Source organism: Arachis duranensis, chromosome 10, assembly GCF_000817695.3.
Source record: "Arachis duranensis cultivar V14167 chromosome 10, aradu.V14167.gnm2.J7QH, whole genome shotgun sequence".
Taxonomy (NCBI): domain Eukaryota; kingdom Viridiplantae; phylum Streptophyta; class Magnoliopsida; order Fabales; family Fabaceae; genus Arachis; species Arachis duranensis.
The window spans coordinates 32521605-32542359 of NC_029781.3; the positions used below are offsets into that span (position 1 = coordinate 32521605).

The 20755-nt window shown below is 40.5% G+C and overlaps 1 protein-coding gene across 1 annotated transcript; it reads left to right on the forward strand.

The window, feature by feature from the left end:
- Positions 1-18147: 18147 nt before the first annotated feature.
- Positions 18148-19266, forward strand: LOC107470007 (uncharacterized). Its single transcript, XM_016089393.1, has 2 exons — positions 18148-18532; positions 18671-19266. The coding sequence occupies exons 1-2, from the start codon at positions 18148-18150 to the stop codon at positions 19264-19266; spliced, it is 981 nt and encodes a 326-aa protein (XP_015944879.1).
- The last annotated feature ends 1489 nt before the right edge of the window (positions 19267-20755 follow it).

Below are 20755 nucleotides of genomic sequence, written 5' to 3' on the forward strand. Positions count from 1 at the left end.
CCACAACATCCTTCTTAAATTTTCTATAATAAAAGCATTATTTATTGAGTTTTAAATACTTCAGTAACGACTATGACACCCTTCTTTTATATAACTTCCCATTTATTATGGTGTACTTAGTTGCTTTTCATCGCAACTTTTTGGTTTCTTTCAAGTCATCAAGCAAAATTCCATGTACTAACATCACAAGAATGGAAAATCGCAACATTGGACATACTAACAGAAGGCGTTGAGAGCAATTCTTGTATTAAACTTCGATTTTCACTTCCAGGTTTAGTACTAGCCAATTTTGATAACACATAAGCTCGTGTGTTCTATTCCCTAGGTACATGTTTAATGCAAAAAGAATCAAAATGTTTGTATCTCTTCCTGCACTTTTTTCAGGTACAGCTGTAACATCAGATCCCTAGCTTGATACTCACGATTTACTTGGGACGTTACAACCTACGAATCACTAAATACAGTAATTTCTATTGCCTCAACATCACGAGCTAATGCCAACCCTACAAGCAAAGCTTCATACACATGATTATTAGAAATAAGAAATTCAAACTTTATAGAGGCCTCAATCACCATGTCATCTTCTTTAGTTAGGATAAGATCGACACCTCTATTTTTGACATTTGAAGCTCCATCCACATGGATTTCCCATCTCGGGATGTCGGTAACTAAATGAGTCATTTCGGCTAAAATATCAACCATCTCTTAAGCCGTAATGGCAAAGCATGGTTTCTATTGTATTTCAAATTGCGAGAGTTCTATGGACGAACTCACCATCCAACCTACTAAATCCGGCTTTTGCAAAACTTTTTTAATCGGCTTGTCAGTTTGTACTATAATTAAGTAACTTTGAATGTACTAACATAACCGACGTGCTGACATAAGTAAAGCAAAAGCTAGCATTTCTAACTTTGAATATTTTAATTCAGAAGGATCTTACTAATAAAATATATAGGCTGTTGTCATTTACTTTCTCCCTCTAGAACTAAAGCCGAGGCCACAGTTTCCTCAATTACGGACAATAAATATAAAAGCTTCTTGTAAACCCCTAAAATTAACAAAAAATTAGTCAATAAATTAATTTTTAAGAAAAAAATTCGAAAGATGAATTTTATAGTTTAATGACATATGGATAATTAAAATAATAATTTTGACACCAATTTTAACAAAACTGGCCCAAAATTGGGCCAAACCGGTCAAACCAGGCCCAAACCGGGGCCACGAGCCCAAGCCACACCACCAACATAAAGTGAATTTCAGCATTCACTCTCCCCATTCATGCGAAACACGCTGAATGCAATCAAGAAAGGGGAAGAACATTCTCCCAAAACTCAAACCCTTACTCAAGAATTTAAATCCAAATAACTTTTAATTTGAAGCTCCAATCGCCGCACCATTTGTGGCCACGAAACCAGCGCGATGAGCTCTACAAAGCCCAGTGATGAGTGGATAATTTATACGCTTTTTGGCATTATTTTTAGTATGCTTTTAGTATGTTTTAGTTAGTTTTTATTATATTTTTATTAGTTTTTATTTAAAATTCACTTTTCTGGACTTTACTATGAGTTTGTGTGTTTTTCTGTGATTTCAGGTTTTTTCTGGCTGAAATTGAGGGACCTGAGCAAAAATCTGATTCAGAGGCTGAAAAGGGCTGCAGATGCTGTTGGATTCTGACCTCCCTGCACTCAAAGTGTATTTTCTGGAGCTACAAAAGCCCAATTGGCGCGTTCTCAATTGCGTTGGAAAGTAGACATCTAGGGCTTTCCATAAATATATAATAGTTCATACTTTGCCCGAGATTTGATGGCCCAAACAGGCGTTCCAAGTCAGCTTCAGAATTCTGGGTGTTAAACGCCGGAACTGGCACAAAAGTAGGAGTTAAACGCCCAAACTGGCACAAAAGCTGGCGTTTAACTCCAAGAAAAGTCTCTACACATGGAAGCTTCAATGCTCAGCCCAAGCACACACCAAGTGGGCCAGGAAGTGGATTTTTACGTCATTTACTCATTTCTGTAAACCCTAGGCTACTAGTTATCATCTTTGGACGTCTAGTTCTTAGATCATAGGGGCTGGCCTCTCGGTCATGCCTATACCTTGTTCTTATGTATTTTCAACGGTGGAGTTTCTACACACCATAGATTAAGGTGTGGAGCTCTGCTGTACCTCGAGTATTAATGCAATTACTATTGTTCTTCTATTCAATTCAGCTTATTCTTGTTCTAAGATATCACTTGTTCCTCAACTTGATGAATGTGATGACCCGTGACGCTCATCATCATTCTCACCTATGAACGTGTGCCTGACAACCACCTCCGTTCTACCTTAAATTGAATGGATATCTCTTGGATTCCTTAATCAGAATCTTCGTGGTATAAGCTAGAATCCATTGGCAGCCATTCTTGAGAATCCGGAAGGTCTAAACCTTGTCTGTGGTATTCTGAGTAGGATTCAGGGATTGAATAACTGTGACGAGCTTCAAACTCACGATTGTGGGGCATTAGTGACAGACGCAAAAGAATCACTAGATTCTATTCCAACATGATCGAGAACTGACAGATGAATAGCCGTGCTGTGACAGAGCGCATTGAACATTTTCACTGAGAGGACAGGACTGTAGCCATTGACAATGGTCATGCCCAACATACAGCTTGCCATGGAAAGGAGTAAGAAGGATTGGATGAAGACAGTAGGAAAGCAGAGAGACGGAAGGGACAAAGCATCTCCATAAGCTTATCTGAAATTCTCACCAATGAATTACATAAGTATCTCTATCTTTATTTTATATTTTATTCATCTTTTAATTATCAATCCTCCATAACCATTTGAATCCGAGCCTGACTGAGATTTACAAGATGACCATAGCTTGCTTCATACCAACAATCTCCGTGGGATCGACCCTTACTCGCGTAAGGTTTATTACTTGGACGACCCAGTGCACTTGCTGGTTAGTTATGCGAAGTTGTGATAAAGAGCTGAGATTGCAGTTGAGCATACCATGTTGATGGCGCCAATGATGATCACAATTTCGTGCACCACCCAGTACTAATTTTGCTAAGAAATTTCATTTCTCATCTCAGCCTCTTAAATCCCTTGAATTTCAAAATTTTTAGGGTTTGGTTGTTAAAATTTGATGTCTTGATGTCTAGGCTCATAATAGCTTGAGGGATTTGTGGGTTTTTGTTCAACCAAGTCACATATAAGGTAAGTGCTCTCAAACCCTTACAAATTCTTAGATTATGTGAGTTTAGGTATTAAAATTCGGTATATAAATGTGGTAATGTGAATTAGGTGGTATATGTATAAGAATTGGAGCATATTTGTGGAAATTGGAGGCTTGGATTTGGTCTTGGTTACTGAATTTTGGTGTTGGAGGATTGTAATCTTTCCTAATTGAGTTGTCTTGGGTGATACGAGTAAATCGGCCAAGGTATGATTTCGGTTTCTCGTATTTAATATATAATGTCTTGTAAAAACTTAGGCTAGATGACCATAGAATAGGTAGGAATGCATGAGTATGTTAATTGCTTAGTGCCTTGATGATAATTGTTGAAATAGGTTGAGTATTAGTTTGGTGATTGATGTTGGTGATAAAAATAGAATGCTAAATGATGATTGAAAAGGTGTTAAGAATGAATGTGTATTTGTGATGAATTATTGATGATCTTGTTGGTATAATTGAGGAATTTATATATCAGATTATTTTAAATTGAGGTATGGTTAGTTGTGATAGGATGTGGGGATTCTGGTGGTGTAAATGGTATGTTGTGGTGCTGTTTGTATGTATAGCAGACTGATATTGAGTTTGGATTTGATGAAAATAGAGGTTTAAGAACTTTTGTGAAAAACCGATTTTTGGCCAAACTTTGGTGAGCCATAACTCGGCTTTCGAACCTTCAAATTGTTTCAAATTTGTTTCATATGAAAATTGGTTTCGTGAAGTGTTTGAAGAACGAATGAAAATATTTTAAAACAAAAAAGTTATTCGCTTCGAAAGTTTGGAGTGCAAAATTGAAAATCTGCAACACTTAACATTTTTACCCATTCTGTAGAACTTCCATATGCGACACCTACACACGACGCGAGCGACCCTTTCGGGTTTGGCATTTCGCATACGCAAGAAGGGAAGTTAAGGGTTGCGTACGCGACCACTTGCACGCGACGCAGCCAACCCTTTCGGGTTTGGTATCTCACGTACGCGAGCAAGGGGATGCGTACGCGACCAAGACAAAACAAGCCCCTGCTTACGCGAGCAAGGTGCTTGCATACGCGACGCCCCTGTTTCTAGCAAAATGAATTTTTGTATTTTAAAACTTAATTTTGAACATCTAAACCTTTATTTTTACTCTTTTAGCCCCTAGACTTTAGTGGTATGCCTAGTGATGAGGTGAAGCTAGGAAAGGATGGTAACTTGGAGATGATGAAATCCTGAGAAGTGATGAATTAGCTATGAGGAGATAGGTTTCATACATATATATATATATATATAAAGCTGATTAAAGAAAGGAATAAATGTTATATCTAAGCACTCTTTCTTGAAAGTGCGACCTCAGGAGATGGTGGAAGGTGATGATCCCCTTCTTTATTGCTCCTCGTATTGTAAAATCACCCCATACGATGAAGATGACGCGAATGCGTGAACAATGCGCATGCGTGGTACGAGAAATGCTGAGTGACGCGATCGCATGGACGACGCAGCCGCGTGACATGCGTGATCTGCAGAATTACAAAAGTCGCTGGCAAAGCTTCTTGGCCGAATTTCAACCCAGTTTTCAGTCCAGAAACACAGATTAGAACCAGGGAACATGCAGAGACAACAACAACAATTCATTCTGTATAATTTTTAGTTTTCAGATCTGAATTTACTCCTCTCCTAGGGTTTGCACACTTAAACATTCATAATTAGGATTTTGAAGATTTTGGTTTTAGCTTTGGAGAAGAGTCTATCTCCGGTACTAGTTACTATAGTTTGTTATTTACTTTTCATTTATTCTTCCACATTCTTACTTACCCCAGAGTTGACATTGGATTATTTTCACAAATTATTAATATAGAACTATTTTTATTTTTAATTAATCCCTTTCATTATTATTTATTATGTCTTCTTTTATTTTTCCCATTGATTCTGTGAAGTCTATAATTATGATGAGTGAGTAGTTCCATAACTTGATTGGGAGATGATTGAAAGGAAACCTTGAGTTGGATTACTCAAGAGAGAAATTGTAATTGGGTTTATTGTTAGATCACCCTCTAGTCATTGACACTAGCCTTCCCAAGGGAGAGGATTAGAACTTGTGACTAGAAATTGCTTTCCAACTTGCTTGACTTTCCTTTACCCAGTAAGGGATAACTAAGCAGAGTAACCTTCAATTATCAATTAATCTTGAGAGTACTTCAACAAGAATAGGGCTTCCAACTAATCTGCTCCCAGTCAAGGCTTTTATTTAAATTATTTAAATTCTTTGATTTAATTTCCTGTTTATCAACTCAACCATTTTTGAAAACACCTGATCAATAAAATATCACATCTTTTTGCAACTCGTTGGGAGACGACCTGGGATTCATACTCCCAGTATTTTAATTTTAATATTGTGACAACCCTTCTAAATTGATAAGCGGATTTTCGGCTGGTTAAGGACTGTACTTGCAATGTATATCTTATAATAATTTCTTAACTCGCTAATTTCCGCCACGTCAATTTTTGGCACCGTTGCCGGGGAGTTGTAATAGTGTGCTAATTTGTTGATTAGAATTTATTTACTTGCAATTTTTTTATTTATTCTGTTACCATGAGATGCCCGTTTCTTCCGTTAAATGACGCGTTCACTTCTTGATCCAAGCTTGCCAGTATTTTACCCTGAGATTGAAAGAACTATCTCACGTGTAAGGCAAGCTTGGCATCGGCGAGTCCTCTCTAGGGATAAACCTGAAACGTCATCCAAAGAAGAAACAAGCTCCCCCTCTACTGATCCAGTTGATTTACGTGCAGGTGACATGGTAGCACCTAGGAGAGTCACTATCCAGGAGGAAGGAGCCCCTGATTTTACACTATAACCATTTTAGGCACACCACCCAGCAGTAGCTGTGGATTTTAAAATAAAGTCTTCACTACTCAACTTGATGCCTAAGTTTCATGGCTTACCTGCTCAAGAGCCTATCAAGCACCTTAGGGATTTTCAGGTAGCTTGCTCTACTGTTAAGGTTGATGGTACTGATGAAACTTCTATTCTGCTAAAAGCTTTCCCATTCTCTCTTGAGGGGAAGGTAAGAGAATGGTACTACACTCAACCCAGAATAACTGTTTCCAACTGGGATACGCTTAGAAGATAATTTTTGGAGAAATTCTTTCCAGCTGTGGTTGCCAATAAATTGAGGAAAGACATGTCCATGATCGTTCAGGATGAATCTGAGCCTCTCTATGAATATTTGGAACGCTTCAATAATCTTCTAGAAGCATGTCCCCACCATATAATTGACGAGATAGTGTTGCTCAGCTACTTTACACAAGGCATGAAATCTCAAGATAGAACCATATTGGAAAGTGCTAGAAATGGGTCTATGAAAAAATACAAGACCACGAAAGAAGCATGGCAATTGATCAGCGACTTAGCTGAATCTACTCAAAATCACAGATAGAAACAGAGTCGGTCAAGAGCTGTTGCAGAGGTATCCACTAGCAAAGAGACTACTGCTATAACTCAGAGCTTATGTGAAATGACCAACTTACTGAAGCAGATACAACTAAGTCAACAACAAGCTCAGCAAGTTCAGCCTTCTCCATCACAGCACAGCCAACAGTTAGTTCCACAAAGGGTATGCAGAATCTGTGCAGATTACAGTCATTATACTGATGAGTGTCCGAAACTCCAACCGGAAGACCACACTGTGGCAGCCACTCACAACTTATATGACCGCCCCAACCAAGGGTACAATCAAGGTGGCAGTTACAACCATGGATGACAGGATAACCCCAATCAAGGTTGGAGGGACAATCATAACAGAGGAGGTCGAGATAACAATGGAAACCAGAGGTGTAATAATAATAACAACTTCAGGCAGCAGAATCATAACCAGGCTTACAGAGCACCTCATCTAAGACAGCCTCAAGAATCTCAGCAGACCTCTCAGATCACTTATCCCTCTTCATCTCCTAATGATGAGTTGCTACAATCTATTGAATGGAGACAACAAGCCATGGAAAACAACCTTACTGCTACTCTGAATGGTCTGAACTCTACTATGCAAGTCCTTGTCTCACAGATTGGATCACTGACCAACTCTAACAACCAGTCTTCAAGCTCTGGTGGACTCCGCTCTCAACCATTACCCAATCCAAAGGGTGGCATTAATGCCATCACCCTGAGGTTCGGAACCACATTGCAAAAGAGGAGTCAGAAAGAGCCAAACCTACCAGAACACGCCTCAGCTGAAGAGGTAGTGGAAATAGAAGATGTTGAAGAAGAAAGGGATATACAGGATATAGCTGAAGAAGAAGAAACTAAATCACAAGAAGAAGCACCAAAGGGTGCAGACACTGTAGAAAACGCCATTCCTATTCCATTTCCACAACTTGCACGGAAGCCCAGGAAGCAGTTGGGACTTGATCCCAAAATGGTAGAAATATTCAAAAAGGTTGAGGTAACTGTTCCCCTTTTTGATGTTATTCAACAGGTACCTAAATACGCAAAGTTTCTAAAGGACTTATGCATACATAAAGACAAAATTAATGAATTAGAAACTATTCCTTTAGGTAGTTCTATATCTGCCTTAATGGGAAATATACCTGAAAAATGTAGTGACCCAGGTCCATGCATGGTTAACTGTACCATTGGAGGTGTGATATTTTCTAACTGCATGTGTGATTTAGGAGCATGTGTTAGTATAATGCCTTTGTCTATATATGACGCTTTGAGGCTCCCTCCCTTAAAAAGGTTGGCAGCTCGTTTTGTGTTAGCAGATGAAAGCATTATTACAGTGGCTAGAGTTGCTGAAGATGTATTAGTGGGTATTAAAGGGCTCACATTCCCCATTGATTTTTACATCCTTGAGATGCCCCAGAATGACTCAGAGAAGCCATCATCAATCCTACTCAGAAGACCTTTCTTGAAGACCTCAAAGTTCAAATTGGATGCTTTTTCAGGAACATACTCTTTTGAAATAGACGGCCGAGTAGTAAGCTTCAATCTGAATGGAGTTATCAAGCACCCTCCAGAAGATCATTCTATCCTCCAGTGTGACATCATAGATGAAACCGTAGCTGAAGTTCACCAGGAGGAGTTTGAAGAAAAGTACATAGAACAAGGTCCAAGTGTGGGGACACTTTCTGAGGACAATGAAAGTACTTTACCACTGCCACTAACTCCAGACAATCCAGAGCTTGACCATGAGCAGAAATTAGAATTGAAACCCCTCCCTCCACACCTTAAATATGCTTACCTTGAGGACAAGCAAAAGTTTCCAGTTATCATTGCACGGGACCTCACTTCTCAACAGGAAGAGCAGTTACTTAGTATGCTGAGGAGGCATAAGAAGGCAATTGGGTGGAGTTTGGCAGACATAGTAGGCATCAACCCTCAAGTTTGTGAGCACAGAATATTTTTAGAAGAGGGAGCAAGACCTGTTCATCAACCCCAAAGAAAACTAAACCACACTATCTTGGAGGTTGTCAAGAAGGAAGTTACCAGACTACTAGAGGCAGATATCATCTACCCCATCTCAGACAGTGAATGGGTGAGCCCAGTACAAGTGGTTCCCAAGAAGTCTGGAGTTACTACAGTGAAGAATAAGCATGGAGAACTCATAGCAACCAGGGTACAGAACGCCTGGAGGGTCTGCATTGATTACAGGCGTCCCAACCAAGCTACTCGCAAGGATCACTACCCTCTTCCATTCATTGATCAAATGCTGGATTGCCTGTCAGGTAAATCACATTATTGCTTTTTAGATGATTACACAGGCTATTTTCAGATTCATATAGCCCCTGAAGATTAGGAAAAGACTACTTTTACATGTCCTTTTGGGACTTATGCCTATAAGAGAATGCCCTTTGGCTTGTGCAATGCACCAGCTACTTTCCAAAGGTGCATGATGAGTCTTTTCTCTGACCTTCTTGATGACTATATGGAGGTTTTTATGGATGATTTTAGCGTTTATGGTGATTCCTTTAGCCTTTGCTTGGATAGCTTATCTAGAGTACTAGATAGATGTGTCAGTACAAGCCTCATGTTGAATTTTGAAACATGTCACTTTATAGTAAGACAAGGGATTGTACTAGGACATGTTGTGTCTAATACTGGCATTTCTGTAGATCCAGCAAAGGTGGATGTTATTTCTAGTTTACCTTACCCCTCCTCTGTGAGGGACGTCCGTTCGTTCCTTGGCCATGCAGGTTTTTACAAGAGATTCATTAAGGACTTTAGTAAGGTAGCACTTCCCCTATCCAGGTTACTGTAGAAAGATACCGAGTTCGAGTTCAATAAGGATTGCAAACAAGCGTTTGATAAGCTGAAGACTGCCCTGACTCAAGCTCTGATTGTGAGAGGACCTGACTGGAGCCAGCCATTCGAAATCATGTGCGACGTTTCCAACCATGCAGTTGGAGCGGTGCTGGCTCAACGTGAAGATCACACAGCTCTAAAGTATTTATTAGCTAAAAAGGAATCCAAACCAAGGCTTATACGTTGGATGCTGCTACTACAAGAATTTGATTTAGAAATAAAGGATAGGAGTGGTAACCAGAATCTAGTGGCAGACCACTTGAGTCGCCTGGAGCATATTAAAGATGACTCCACTCCTATAGCTGATGATTTCCCATTTGATAACCTACAAGAAGTATCTGAGGTAGTCCTTTGGTATGCACCTGTCGCTAATTATCTAGTTAGCCGCACTTTTCCTCCAAACTTCACTAAGCATCAAAGAGACAAGCTGAAAAGTGAGTCTAAATATTATATATGGGATGACCCATATTTATGGAGATATGGTGCTGACCAGGTAATTAGAAGGTGTGTACCTCAATAAGAATTCCAGTCCATCTTAGAGGCCTCTCACTCATCTGAGAGTGGAGGACATTTTGGCCCTAAAAGAACAGCTAGAAAAATCTTAGACTGTGGATTCTGGTGGCCTACTCTTTTTAAAGACACTGCTGAATTTTGTAAATCTTGTCCCCTATGCCAAAGGTTTGGTAATATATCCCAGAGGGATGAAATGCCTCAACAAATTATGCTTTTCTGTGAAATTTTTGATGTTTGGGGCATTGACTTCATGGGTCAATTTCCAAATTCTAATGGCCATCTTTATATACTATTAGCTATAGAGTATGTTTCTAAATGGGTGGAAGAAATTCCTACCCGTACTGATGATGCTAACACTGTTGTTTCCTTTGTTAGAAACCATATTATTTGTCGCTTTGGATCACCACGAGCAATCCTGAGCGATCAAGGCACCCATTTTTTGTAACAGGAGACTAACAGGATTACTGAAAAAGCATGGGATCATTCATAAAGTGGCAACAGCCTACCATCCTCAGACTAATGGGCAAGCCAAGGTGTCTAACAGAGAGATAAAATGCATATTGCAGAAGATAGTCAAACCTCATAGAAGAGACTGGAGCACCAGGCTCCAAGACGCGCTTTGGGCATATCGGATAGCATACAAGACACCGATTGGAATGAGTCTTTTTCGCTTTGTTTATAGAAAGACCTGTCATCTTCCAGTTGAAGTATAGCACAAAGCTTTTTGGGCAGTAAAGGAGTGCAACATGGGATTTGAGAAAGCCGAAGCTGAAAAGAAGTTGCAACTGCAAGAATTGGAAAGCCTTCGCCTCGAAGCTTATGAGAACTCAAGGCTGTACAAGGAAAAGATGAAGGCTGTACATGATCAGCACATCAGGAGGAAAGAGTTCCAACCTGGGGATTTAGTCCTCCTTTACAACTCTAGACTGAGGCTCATGCCAGGCAAGCTGCGATCTACACGGGAAGGTCCATATAGAGTTGAGAAGGCTTAGTCGTACGGAGTTTTTCACCTAAGTCACCCTTCAAGCTCTGAACTCATCAAGGTTAATGGACATCGTTTGAAGCTCTACCATGGTGAGAAGGTGCCGTAAAACAAGGAGTTAGATATCTTCCTCTTGGAGGATCTACTCACAGTAGAAAACTGAGCTACTGGGGCGTCCAACTTAAGGACGTTAAAGCAAAGTGCTAGGTGGGAGACGACCCACCATTGTATGATCACTCCTCTTCTTCTCCTTACCTTCCCTCACCTATAACTCTTCTCCGTACTACTGCCTATATCTTGCATCTCATATGCATATTGCATAAAAAAAAAGGCGGAAATCGCACGCGACGTGCCAACATCACTGACGCGTCCGCGTCGCATGCGCATTCGAAAGAAAAGAAAATTGGACAGAGAGTTGCGCCGGAATGTGGCTGGAGACGTGCCTTTGGCACAATTTGATCCACGCAACCCCATGGATGACGCAATTGTGTCACTTGTAAATCATCCTCCCCACGCATCCGCGTCGACCACGCAAATGCGTGGCTCTGTAATTCGACGTAATAAGGGTGAATGGCCGAAAGTTGAGCTGACCTAGGGTTGTATTCGTGCTAGTAGCACCAGCCCTGCTACGCGAATGCGTGACCCTCGCATCCGTACCGTTTTCTCCAGTTGGCCATCCACGCGATCGCGTCACCCACGCGATCACGTCACCCCAAATATTGGCAAAAGATAATTTAAATAGAGAGTTGTGCGAGCGCGAAGCTCCCCTCGCGCCACTAGCGCGATTCATGTCACGCGTTCGCATGACCGACGCATCCGCGTCTCCTCACTTAAGGGCTTTCCACGCTACCGCGTTACCCTCGCGTCCGCGTCGTTTGCGCCGCCCAACTCATTCAAATCTGCCAGACTGTTTTATCTTTCCTTTCCCCTCCAATCTTATTTCTTTCTCCCATCTTCCTTCTTCCTCCCTTCTTTCTCTTTTCTAACCCCTCTCTCCCACCATCATTATCAAGGTTTTTCTTCTCTCTTCTTCCCTCCTTACTTTTTCATTCTTCTTTTTATTCTCATGTTTTCTTCTTCTTTGTCTTCTACTTTCCCTATCCATGTTTTTCTTTTTCTTTTCTTATTCCTCCTATTGGCGTTGGAATTTTATTTGGGTCATTATTTTTATATGTTGCTTGTGGATTGTTTAGGACCTATTTAACAATTATATATTATTTTCTAAGGGTTTCTTGCATGTTCAAATTAATATTTTCCATACCTTATATAACATGCATGCTATGTGTTTGTGAAAACGCCCATATGGCATTTTGCACTACTTTAGATTCTTTTTAAATCTACTACTCTAAATGCCTGCTTTTCACAAACCCCTTTTTATATTTTATTAATTTTATATAATTGTTATTACAAACATATTTTTAGTTTGAAAGACTTGGTAATCTAAATTAGACATTGAATGCTTGATCTATGCTACTCACGCCCTTGCCGGCATGCCAATAAACACCTTGCATTTAATTGCCACCACATGCACTTGCTATATTTCCATTGTTGATTTGCCGCATGTAGTCATGACCATGTGTTTATATCATTATCTATTCTTATGCATTGATTACCACCTTTTCCATTCTCTTCCTTGCTATAACCCTTGAAATGCTAATGTCTTTCCTTGTTTCCTTTCAGGATGGCCACCAAGAAAGGCAAAGAGAAAGCTATCCCCAAATTCACAGCAAGGAAAGGAACAAAAAGAGCATTAGTGCCAGAGCCCTCTTCAACTGCAGTCAAGCCCTCAACAAAAAGAATTAAAAGAATTACAAAGGTTGATGAAAAGGAAAGAGCCTTCCCAGTAAAGGACATTGCACGATTTCCCAATTGTTACTGTGAGCAGATGTTCCCCATTCTGGCAGCTCAAAATTACCACAATGAACACCTTCTTATCCTTCTGCCTCGTATTGCTGAATTTGTTGAGCCACAAATTGCACAAAGACATTGGGGATTCCTACAGAGACAGCCCCGACAGGTTAATCTCTCATAGGTAGTTGAGTTCTACTCCAATTTCCACCTGCCGACGTTGTAGTCTGTTTAATCCATCAGAAGCAAGTCCCGATTACAAAAGAGGCCATTCAGCGAGCCTTAGATCTTCCCCCTGCTCTAGAAGGATTGGACGCATTTCAAGAAGCTGCACTCAAGCACCAGGCATACAAATTTGACTGGGACACTATTCTCAGAGTTATCGCACAACCTGGCAGCAAATGGATCTTTGGATACCATCATTCCTGTCCTAAGGGAATCTTGGCTTCCGCACTCACCCTAGAAGCTCACGTATGGGCACAAATCATGTCCCATTACGTCTTCCCGAGCACTCATGAGTCCTCCTTCACCCGACATGGCCGTTCTACTATGGTGCATCCTCACAGACCGGCCTCTCAATCTACCGAGACACATCCAGAATGCTATGGGACACGTGCAAATCGCGGGAAACCTTCCTTTCCCCGCCTTAGTCTCAGATCTTATCTCAGCAGCCAGAGATGTCTAATACACTAGTAAAAAGTCCTATTTATAATAAACTAGCTACTAGGGTTTACATGAGTAAGTAATTGATGCATAAATCCACTTCCGGGGCCCACTTGGTGTATGTTTGGGCTGAGCTTGGTCTATCCACGAGCTGAGGCTTTTATTGGAGTTGAACGCCAAGTTGTAACGTGTTTTGGGCATTCAACTCCGGGTCGTGACGTGTTTCTGGCGTTTTACTCCAGACAGCAACATGGAACTGGCGTTGAGTGCCAGTTTACGTCATCAATTCCCGAATAAAGTATGGACTATTATATATTGCTGAAAAGCTCTGGATGTCTAATTTCCAACGCTTTTAAGGGCGCGCCATTTGGAGTTCTATATCTCCAGAAAATTCATTTCGAGTGCAGGGAGGTCAGATTCCAACAGCATCAGCAGTCCTTTGTTAGCCTCCTTCTCAGAGTTTTGCTCAGGTCCCTCAATTTCAGCCAGAAATTAACTGAAATCACAAAAAAATACACAAACATATAGTAAACTCCAGAAATGTGAATTTAACATAAAAACTAATGAAAACATCCCTAAAAGTGGCTTGAACTTACTAAAAACTACCTAAAAACAATGCCAAAAAGCGTATAAATTATCCGCTCATCAATGTATAAGTGATGTTATGACTATAATGAATGATTATGAATGAGTATGAATGACAATGAGGCTTTTGCACTTATTCTATTTGAGATGTGAGTTTTCCTCGGTAAATAGCAGTGGCTTGCCACCACGTACTCCAAGTTGAGACTCAATATTGTGTCGAGCCTATGTCATAAGGGTGACCGGGTATGTATAAATTCCCAGGAAGGATATCCCCCAATGAGCAAGATTTATATATGAGAAAAAGTTATACATAGACTCTTGGGGATGCGCGATGAGGGACAATCCAGGGTTTAGCAGCCAGACATGTTTGGGTTGTGATGACTTACATCATCTACCACTTTTTCTTATGTAAAAAGACCATAGAATTGGTAAAATCTCATTCAAGCGATGCAATTATATAAACTATATGATGAATTTATGGAAAATTGCTTTGAAATGAGTTTTGCTTGAATTTCAGGTGAAAAGAACAACAAAGGATAAAATAGGGGAGCACAATAGAGGATGAAACAGGGGAGCACCTTTGGCACTGCGTTTCTTGCAAGGAGCACTCCTTCACCATCCCAGGATAGCGCTACGCTTGTTTGAAGAGCGCTATGCTAGTTTGAAGAGTGCTACATTCTCCCACAGCACCATGCATGCACAGGAGGAGTTACGTTCTTCACCCAAGAGTGCTACTTTCTTCACCTAAGAGCGCCTGCGATAGTTTTTAAAGTTGGGGAAAATCTGGCTAGTGACGCGTACGCGTGGGTAACGCGTACGCGTAAAAGTGGCATTTTTGAAGGGTCATTCGAATGGGTGGATAACGCGGCAGTGAAAAAGTGGTATTTTTGAAAGGCCCGTACGCGTGGATGATGGGTACGCGTAGGAGAGAGCTATGTTCTTCACCTAAGAGCGCTTGTGGTAATTTTCAAGGTTTGGATTCAAAATTGGCTAGTGACGCGTACGCGTGGGAGAGCGCTCTTGGCACAAGTGATGCGCTCTCTTGGAGAGCGCTAAAGATGACTCGCACGCATACGCGTGACAAGTGCTAAAGACAGTGATGACGCGCACACGTGGGTGATGCGTACGCGTGAGTGTACGAGCGTTACGCTCTCTTGAAAAGTGCTACGCTCTCCTGGGAGCAGAATATTCAGCCAAATGGATTGTACTAACTGAAAATGTAAAAGGCTCACTTTGAGAACTTGCAAGTACACCTGAGGATCCACAGAAAATTTGTATAGATAGGTGGTACCTTGAATTAGAAAGGGGACTTTTGGACTTTTAGCTTTTGGAGACTTTTGGGAACTTTTCCTGCACTTTCACTTTTTTACTTAGTTTTTTTTTCCAATTTGAATTTCCATTTTGTACTTGAAGCTATGAGTAGCTAACTTCCCTCTCATTGGGAGAGGGAGCTCTATTGTACTAGATGGATTAATTGATAGTGAATTTCTTCTTCTCTTCATCTTCTCTTTGATTTGCTATAAGGAATTTCGTTCTTCATTCTTAGTGTTCAATCATCTTGGAAAAGAGGTTGAATGCAAATTTGGGTTTCATGGGAGCCTTGGAAAAAGAAACATGAAACCATGCTTGAAATCCCTTCTCAGATTGAGTAGATCTGGGTTTTGGGATTAGATACGATGACATAAAATCTGCACAAATATTTGGATCTATGATGATGTGTGGTAAAATCAGGGACCAAGGAATTGGCAGATTATCAAGATTTGAGAGATTGAATCACCAAGGAATTGAGGTTGAATCAATCATGATTGCCAAGAGGTTAATGAGTTGTATGATTGAAGATGAGATGATATGAATTTAATCCAAAGAGAGCAATATCTCCCAACTCCAATGAATCTTCCATATTCTTATCTTTCCCATTTTTTATCACTTTCTTTAATTTCTGTTATCAACCCATTCCCATTTACTACTCAGTCATTTATGTTTCTGCAATTTACTTTCATGCTCTTTATAATTCTACACGTTATTTCTTTTCTTTATCTTTAAGTGATTTACAGTTCTATCATTTAGAATTCTGCAGTCAATAATTCTCTTTGATTATCTTGACTAAATCACTCAGTAACTGAAATTGCTCAATCAATTAATCTCTATGGGATTCAACCTTACTCTATTGTGATTTATTACTTGACAGCAATTTGGTATGCTTGCCAAGAACGGATTCATTATAGTGATATAGTGAATTTCGGTCATCAAGTTTATGGCGCCGTTGCCAGGGATTGATTTTGAATTGACAATGATTAAGTTAATGAGTATTTTGATTAAGAATTTTCTTTACTTTGTTAGTCTCTTATTTTAAGTCTTTACTTATTCATTTCGTTTAGTATTTGAATTCTTAACTGTTCATTGTATATATATTTATTCTAACAAGAAGCATACTAACTGTTTGATGCTTTGCATCAATTAAATTTTGATTTACCCACCCTTCTTCCAAAGAGGGTGATAACTTTTGTTTTAGATTGTGTTTTGTGCTGTGTATGACAGGGAGAAGAGGAGCTACAACCTCATACGATTTTGAACCTGAGAGGACCTTCCTTAGACTAAGAAAGAAAGCAAGAGGTAAAGGAATAGTTGGAGAGGAAGTAGTAGAGGAAGATCTGGATGTTACTATGGAAGAGGAAATACATAATCATGTTGCGGAAGGTGCTGGTAACCATGTTGGGCAGGAGGGAAGAGTTCTAGGCTCTTACATCAACCCAAACCTAGGAAATTGTGGAAGCAACATTCTAAAACTAACCATTCATGCTAACAACTTTAAGTTAAAGCCTCAACTCATCACCCTTGTTCAAAACAAATGCTCATTAGGAGGAAGTGCACAGGAAGATCCCAACCAACGTCTAACCACATTCTTGAGGATCTGTGATATAGTGAAGGCTAATGGTGTCCACCTGAATACCTATAAGCTACTATTATTTTCCTTCTCTCTTAGGGATAAAGCAACTAAGTGGTTGGAATCATTTTCGAAGGAGAATTTGACAACTTGGGAAGAAGTAGTGAACAAGTTCTTGGCAAGATTCTACTCTCCATAAAGAGTTAACAGATTGAGAGCTGAGGTGCAAACCTTTAGACAACAAGATGGGGAAACTCTCTATGAAGCCTGGGAGAGATACAAAGAGCTGACAAGAAAATGCCTACCGGACATGTTCAATTAATGGGTACAGCTGCACATTTTCTATGAAGGATTGACACAAGAATCAAAGAAGGCTTTAGATCACTCTTCAAAAGGATCTCTCAACAAGAAGAAGACAATTGAAGAGGCCATAGACATCATAGAAACTGTGGCCAATAATGAATACTTCTATGCCTATGATAGAAACCCACCCAAGAAGGCTAGTAATAGAGCTCAACCCTATGGATGCTCTGCTAGTTCAAAACAAGGTGATCACAACTCAACTAGCAGCTCTAACCAAGCAGATGGAGAAGAATCAAGTCTCAGCTATCCATGCTCAAGCACCTACGCAAGAAAAAGATAACCCCAGAAGTTGAATGTGAGTGGGAGCATGCCAACTATGTGAACAATTCATTCAGACCACCATATGACCCCAATGCTAAAACATACAACGCAAGTTGGAAAAACCACCCAAATTTTTAGTGGAGAAACCAACAAAACCACAACTAAGACCACAAACCATACCATTCTAACCAATACAACAACCCCAACCATCAATCTAATACCAATAGACTTTACCATAATTCACATAATACACCCTACCACCCCAACCAACAACCATACAACAACCATTCTCAAGATGTATCACCCTCAGCCTCACAACCATGTGATAATAGCAACAACTTTGCAAGATTGTAGGCTGCTATGTTACAATTGGCAGGGAGTATTACCATTGTTGCAGAGAGACAATCGCAAGATGAAAAAAGATAGATGCAATCTAAGAGGAGGCTAGATCCAACATAAGGAACCAAGGGGCAGCAATTTCAAAACTGGAATCACAACTAAGGAGCTTGTTCAAATAGATACCAATGCCTACACATACATTTCCCAGTGATACCATGGCCAACCCAAGACAGGAATGCAAGGCCATCACACTAAGAAGTGGAAAGGTGGTGGAGGAAACCTCCTCAAACCACAACTTGCAAGAAAAAGAAGCTGCAAATGACTCAGAAACCAAGAAGGAAGAAGAGACACCTGATCCAGATCCACCAAAGCATGTCTTGAAGCCCTATGTACCAAAAGCACCCTACCCACAAGGGCTGAGAAAAGATGGGAAGGACAGCCAGTTTTCTAGGTACTTTGAGATCTTTAAGAAGCTTCAACTCAACATACTTTTTGTTGAGGCATTAGAGCAAATGCCATTCTATACCATCTTTCAGAAGGTGCTCATGACAAAGAAAAGAAACTGGGGAGAAAAGAAAACTGTGGTGCTCATGGAGGAATGTAGTGCTATCATACAAAAGAAACTTCCCCAGAAGATGAAAGATCCTGGGAGCTTCCAAATCCCCTGCATCATAGGGGATATTAGCATTGAAAAAATATTGTGTGATCTGGGAGCTAGCATCAACCTTATTTCTTTAGCCATGATGAAGAGAATGAGAATTGAAGAGGCCAAACCAACAAGGATGGAACTTCAATTAGCTGATAGAACATTTAAGTTCCCTCATGGAGTGGTGGATGACTTATTGGTGAAAGTGGGAGAGTTCGTCTTCCTAGTGGATTTTGTAGTGCTTAATATGGAGGAAGAAGCTAACACCTCAATCATACTAGGAAGACCATTCCTAGCTATAGCTGGAGCTATAATTGATGTAAAAAAGGGAGAGTTAGTCTTGAGACTGCATGAAGAGAAGATGGTATTCAATGTCTTCAAAGTAATGAGCTACCCAAAGGAATCTATTGGTGAATGCATGATGGTGGGCACAATGGAGACGATAGTTCAAGGAGTCCTAGAAGAAGATCAATGTGAAGAAGTTATGGAGCAAGACCAACAAACAACATGTGGTGAACTACCACAAGCAATCATAGAAGGCTCAATCATGTTGGACAAGGCAAGTAAGAAGGAAGTGGAAGCACCAAAGTTGGAGTTGAAGACACTGCCTCCAAGCTTGAAGTATGCCTACTTGGGAGATAATGCCACATATCCGGTAATCATTAGTTCAAGCTTGAGTAAGGAGTAAGAAGAGGAGCTTATCAATATGCTGAGACAACACAAGCATGCCATAGGATGGACACTTTCAGATTTAAAAGGGGATTATCCCTTCAATGTGCATGCATAAATCCTTCTTGAGGAAGAGGCCAAGCCCTCAAGACAGCCACAAAGAAGATTAAATCCAACAATGAAGGAAGTGGTACAAAAAGAAGTGTTGAAGTTGTGGCAAGTAGGGTAATTTACCCAATCTTAGACAGCCCTTGGGTGAGCCTAGTGCAAGTAGTCCCCAAGAAAGGAGGAATGACAGTAGTGCCAAATGAAAGAAATAAGTTGATACCAACAAGAATAGTGACTGGATAGCGCATGTGCATAGATTATAGGAAGCTCAATGAAGCCATAAGGAAGGACCATTTTCCTCTACCATTCATGGATCAAATGTTGGAGAGGCTTGTTGGACATTGTTCCGAGGGTTACTTGAAACTGTAGGTCGATCTCGGATGAGATCTGCGGTGGCAGCTGGAGCTTTTATGTCCGATTTGTTGGATCTGGTGGTGCTACTGATCCTTCGTCACCGGAGGGTGGTGGTAGCTACAAGAGACTCCGATGCTTAAGTTAGCACGTGCTTTAGGCAAGTTTTTTGTAGAATCAGAGTATGAGTTATACCTGGGAGCTCCAGTGTATTTATAGTAGTGTTGAATGACCTTTCTGGAGATAAGATAGTTACCTTATCTTATCTTATCTTTGACTGAAGTCATCTTATCTTTCTTTATGCCTTGCCGCCTTTAGATTTAGGTTGTGTCCCTTCATTTGGGCTAGCTTGGGACTCTTATGGCGATTTGGCCGAGCTCTTTGAGAAGAGGTCGGTAATGGGCCAACCTTCCAAGAGGTCGGTCATGGGCCAACCTTCTAAGAGGTCGGTTATAAGCCAACCTTCTAAGAGGTCGGCTAACTCGGTTCTTTATAGCTCGAACCGATGTATGAACAGTGCCCCTGCTTGAGTTTGGACCTTTCTGTGAGATCGTGCTTTCAGAGCTTCGATCTCTTTGGGGAAGTCGTGCTCAAGCATCCTGACTTTGGTCGATCTTGAATAGTTTCTTCTTGTGCGAGTCTGGTATTGTCCTTTTTAGTTTGTTGGGAGTTTTCAGGTTTCTTTCGACTTGTTTATCTTCACTGCTCGGGATTTTTAGGTATAATCCAACTACTTTTTAGGTAGTGTTCCGATGGGGAACCTTTTTATAGTTTGTTTGGATGACCTTTTAGTGCCATTTTGATTTGTGCTTTTGCATTTTAAGTAGTGTCTTTTTTCAAGACATCGTACCTTTCAGCAAAGCATTCCTGGTCTTCCTCTAGCCGTTGCGAGATGTCTTTGTGCCTTTTGTGGATCTTTGTAAAGTGTTGGTACTTTGTTGTCCGACCTCTTTTTGATCACTTCTTGTTTTGTCTATCTTCTTGTTTGCATGAGATGATCCTTAGAGCTATCTTGTCCGACAACCTTTTAGTGTTCTCATAGAACCTTT